This window comes from Coturnix japonica, chromosome 3, assembly GCF_001577835.2.
Source record: "Coturnix japonica isolate 7356 chromosome 3, Coturnix japonica 2.1, whole genome shotgun sequence".
Classification (NCBI taxonomy): Eukaryota; Metazoa; Chordata; class Aves; order Galliformes; family Phasianidae; genus Coturnix; species Coturnix japonica.
The window spans coordinates 89525920-89530702 of record NC_029518.1 but is presented as its reverse complement, the minus strand read 5'-3'; the positions used below and the strand labels follow the sequence as shown (position 1 = coordinate 89530702).

The window sequence follows — 4783 nt, the reverse complement described above, 5'->3', positions numbered from 1 at the left end:
GTATTACAGGCACATAAGTACCATGCAGCTTGATTAAACTAATGCTAAAATATGCTGTGAGAGCTCTTTAGAAATTCTAGTTGATTTCCATGTGTTTTTCTTTCTTTGTTTTCTCTGCAGAAAAATTATCAGACTGCAGAAATTAACATTAATTTAATTAACTTGATTTGTTCAACCAGGAGCACAAGGTTGAGCTGGAGCTGCTGCGGGAGGACAACGAGCAGCTCCTCACGCAGTACGAGTGGGAGAAGGCACTTCGAATCAGACCAAGGTGTATTCGGGCGGGACTGAAGCAAGAGTCTCCTAGGAAGAAACAAGACAGAGTATGAAGCACAGGTCAGAGTTTCCACAAGTACCTTGTGAGACATCTGCTGCCTTCAAGGGAAACAGAAGAGCTGTAGAACACTTGGAATTTCTTCCTTTTCTTCAAGGGCAATGTAAACCTTTCATATCCACTACTGCTTTTGCCACTGCTCTTACCATTGGTAGTTTTTTAGCTGGGGGCTCATCCGCGTCCTCAGCAGCAGATGGATGAATTTCTGCTGCTTTTCGTTTCTGTCTCCGCGTTGGGGGGAAGGTGTTTTTCCAATCAATGGGCCTCACAGAGACCCTGCGCCCACCTAAAGTAAAAGAAAGAGAGAGAGCTGGTACTGCCTTGCTGTGCCTCAAGAGAGATCAAGTTCTCTTATCAGTCCCACCACCCTTCCACAAAGTTAAATACATTTGGCCAGTGGAATTGCATTGCCCTGTCCGGGATTCTCAGCCATGTTTTGCACACGGTCATCTCTGTGTACCAACAACGCATACAAAGGAACAAAGAAACCCAATAGCTGCACTCAGTAATAATCCAGGGCAAGGAAAAGTCTGACAGAGAGCAATGCAAAATGACAGCACTGCTTTTCTGAGGCACCGTAACGAGCTCCTCGTGCTCACCTTTAACTCTTTTCTTGCAGGGCGATTCCCCCGCTTTTCCCTTCTCCTCCTCCGACCGTTTGCGTTTTAGTCCAGCCGGGCCATGGGAGGAAACTGGGATGTCAACTGCAGAGAAGAGTCCCAGGAAAGAACAGTCAGATCTCAGTAGAAAAACAGTGCATCAAACCCAGGAGCCTGTTGAGTATCTGTACCTCTCTCTGGTGCCTTGTCAACCTCTGTCTGGTTCCCCAGACTTTTTGCAAGGCCGCTCTTTGGAGGAAGGCCACTGGTGTCAACTTCTGGCAGAAAAGAAACAAGGAATGATTGATGAGCGTCTCTTTGGGGGCAGGTTTGAGCACAGTCAACCACAAGCTTCACATTTTCAAGCACTGTTTGTTACATTTGCCTTCCGCTGCCCAAATGCTGTGCAGTCAGCACAGACCTGCAGTGCATCTTCCTCACTCCAGAAAAAGCCCAGCGCTGCTCTGACAGCCAAAGCACAGACGGATATTTCACTATCACGACTCTCCCCTGCCTCCCCAATGAATGGTGACATGCATCCCGCACCCGCTCAGAACTGACATTCAGAATTGAGCCTTTCATGCTTCACGCCATCGGACACTCACTGTGGCTCAGCAGCGCAGTCGGTCTGTTCCCACCGCGTTCCTTCAGGTGGCGAAAGGCGCAGTGTGGTTTCTGGCAGCCTCCGGGCTGGTTCTCCCAGAAGCAGGGAATCAAACTGCGCTGCTTCTGCAGAGAGAAGGAAAGGAAGGGCCATGGAAACAGGCACATCAGGTCTGCAGGGAGATGCCGCGCTCCAACAGCCATCAGAAACCATTGTGTGGAGCCTTAGCTCTTGAGCAGCACTTCTTCCCCACCCTTCACTACTCCAAGCAGCTCCAACAAACTTCTCAGAAGAAATCCAGGCCAGAGAAGGCCTGATAGGGCACAACCGAGCCCTGCTGGCAGGAGGGCAGTGCCACTCTCTCCTACCACCCAGCTCCAGCAGCTTTAGGAGGCTGAGCAATGCGAGCTTTTTGCATCTGGGGAGAAAATGCTTTTGGCTCCTCATGCCAACATTTCTCACTAAGATACACCTCAGGCATTGAATTCTCTTCTCACTACCTCCTCCCAGTCCTCCCCTAGGAACAGAAACCATTCAGATTCTACAGCAAACACATCTACCCTGCAGAAGTGCATTCAGCCCAACCACAGCCATGAAAAGTGGTGTTGTAGACTAAGCTGGAAAGCACATCTTTAGGCAAACACTCACATCAATCCTCATGTGACGGAACTTGCAGTTTCTCCTCGAGCAGCCGCCCTCCATCCACAGTCTGCAGACTCGTTCACTCCCCAGAGCTGCTTCACAATGGCGGAAGGGACAGCTGTCTCCCTGTAGCCAAAAGGAAACCAAGCAGCAAAAGAAGAGTCCAGCCTGAAACGTACGTGTCCATGCCATTAGCCCAGGCTGTTAGCAGCGCTATGAGGGTAACATCACCTGCAGGTCTCCCCTGCTCCACCCCTTTCTCTTCAACACGAGGAAATGGAAGAAAACCCAGGCAGAAGAAAGTCAACCGTACCTTAGTGCAGGTGGAGTAGAAGTAGAAGTAGCAGTCGCCTCTTTGCTGAGACATGGTGAAATTCTTAGAGCCCGTCTGGGTTATCTCCAGAGGAATTCCCTGCTCTTGCAAAGAGACGGTTGTGCTCGAACTGCTTGGATCCCCAAAGAGTCCTCTCGGACCGGAACCCTACAGGAAGTGCCTACAAGGGAAGAATCATGAGGAATAAGCATTTTCCCAGCTTTCTTTTGATGCAGTTTGGGCTCTCGAGGAGGGCAATGCCTTGGAAGCAGCTGGTTGCAAGAACTGTGCCAGCTCTGGAACCAATGTGTGTCTAAGTGCCATGACTTCCCCAGCAAGTGCTGTTCTCCATCCCACCAGCAGTTATATACCTTGCAGCACACATTTTGTGTTCCTGCCATGAGAAGGACTCCATCATCTACCCTTGCAGCAGCTGCAGTGGATGCATTGCTACCACTCACACGTTTGAGAAACCTCCAGTTCTGGCTTACCCGGGCACAGCTGCAGTTCTCCTCCCTTCCAGCTAAGAAACCAACGCTGGGCAACACCGTCAGCGAGAGCGGGCAGCACCAGCAGCCACCACCACCGTCACTGCCAGCTGGGACGAGGGCTGACACAGCGTGTCCACACTCTGTGAAGCACTCACGGCTCTGGCATTCACTGGTGGCAGCCGCTGCCCCAGGAAGCGCTTGTGAGGTCACCGTGCTTGTGATGTCACTGCACAGCCCAAGGCCCAGCTCAGCACCTGGATCTCACCAGGACTTCAGGGGGTTCTGTTAAAAATGTGCTGGATCCGGGGGTCAATAAAGCACAAGTTGCACTCCATGAAGTCTGTGCTCTCCTTCCCTTCTAATGTCTAAAACAAAGGCTGGGGACCAGCAGCAGTTCTGCAGGGCTGTAGCAGCGATGCTCAGTCACGGCTTGAAGCAGAGATTGAGCACCTGGTGGGATGGCAGGGCCAACCCAGGGCAGCTCAGGCGCATGCAAACCCTTCCCAGACGTCGTTGATGGGTTGGCAGTGCAGGCTTGGGTGTCTGACTGGAGATCACTGCCTGCCTGAGCCCTTCCAATGGTCAGCAGTTTTTTCCTTCCTTTCTGTGCCCACAGCTGCTGCACTCGGGCTTATCCTCACCTGCTGCAGCCCAGGACTTTGATACCCCATTATCACTGCTGTGCTTTCCATTGCACTGCAGCATCACACAGGGCAGTAATGGCAGTTCATCATCCTCACCAAAACGTGTGACAGAATCTCACAAGGAATCAATTTCCCCTGCAAACAGCCACTCGGAAGGGCCTCCATTGAGCTGGGAGCTCCTCCCCAGCCCAGCTGTTCTGCTCAGACTCCTTCCAGCAGCCGCCCAGCACCAAACCCAGCTCACCTTATTGGCCTGGTCAGTCCGGGCTGTGCCCAGCTCACACACACGCCGCAGCAGTGCTTGCAGTGGGCTCCCAAAGAATGATCCCTAACGACGAACGCTCACAGCTCAGTCTCTGTGTGCAGCACGCTCACCAGAGCACCAGCTCTGCTCGCCAGGTGGGGGCCAAACCCTCCTAACCCAGCAATGACTGTGACCTCACACAGACCCACATCACTGCTGCTCTTTCATCATAAACACAGGCAGCCAGCACCTCCTAGATCCAATTGTAAGAGACCAACACAAGGGTCACCCAGTGGGGTTATCTGAAGTAAAGTAACAGAGAACTGAGGTGACTCTTGTCACAACACTGGGAATGGGGACCAAACCTTCAGGCCAGGTTTCTTGCAGTTAAGATTCCTCAGAGGGAGGTTTGCAGTCCCAGAGAAGCCCATGAGCTCCTCTGCACGATGCTCGGAGCAGAGCTGCCTCGTGATTCATCAGTGCTCCATTCCATAACTAAGTACATCTCAGATGAAATAATAATATTTCATGGTCACTTCTTCCTTTCTGTGAGACACGCATTATAGGTGTCTTTTTTAAGTCGTCGTGCACTGAATCTACTGAATGCTAGCAATATAGCTAGGTATAATGACATCACATAGAATGGAGTGTTTGCAGGGCTTAAGGCCGTGAATCACGGGTGAGATGTGATATTCCCACTGCAATTATGCTTTTAGGGCAGGTTTAAGTGCCTTCCACTTTGTGTAATGTGGAGTCTTTAGGATGACAATAACGACTGTGGAATCACACTCACCTTTGAGCTCTAACTCAACGAAAGGTCGAGACCTTTCTGAAGTTCACTTTGCTTTTGTTTTTTAACTTTCATTTGTATTAATTTCCATGCAATCCTGTACATTAAGTCAATGTAAACCT

General features: G+C 50.8%; 1 protein-coding gene across 4 annotated transcripts; it reads right to left on the bottom strand.

Annotated features, from left to right (window-relative positions):
- Positions 1-212: 212 nt before the first annotated feature.
- On the bottom strand, positions 213-4421 carry LOC107312191 (zinc finger CCCH domain-containing protein 11A-like). 4 transcript variants are annotated; one of them, XM_015859392.2, is made up of 7 exons: positions 2493-2951; positions 2186-2305; positions 1539-1662; positions 1125-1211; positions 934-1038; positions 481-620; positions 213-303 (listed from the first exon to the last, which is right to left on the bottom strand). In XM_015859392.2, the coding sequence occupies exons 1-7, from the start codon at positions 2544-2546 to the stop codon at positions 262-264; spliced, it is 672 nt and encodes a 223-aa protein (XP_015714878.1). In that variant the 5' UTR covers positions 2547-2951; the 3' UTR covers positions 213-261. The 4 variants fall into 4 exon arrangements, with proteins under 4 accessions (XP_015714878.1, XP_032299723.1, XP_032299721.1 ...); XM_032443832.1 differs by having other exon boundaries at positions 258-620; XM_032443830.1 differs by lacking the exons at positions 213-303; positions 481-620 and adding an exon at positions 3872-4421 and having other exon boundaries at positions 654-1038; positions 2493-2673.
- Between the last annotated feature and the right edge of the window lie 362 nt (positions 4422-4783).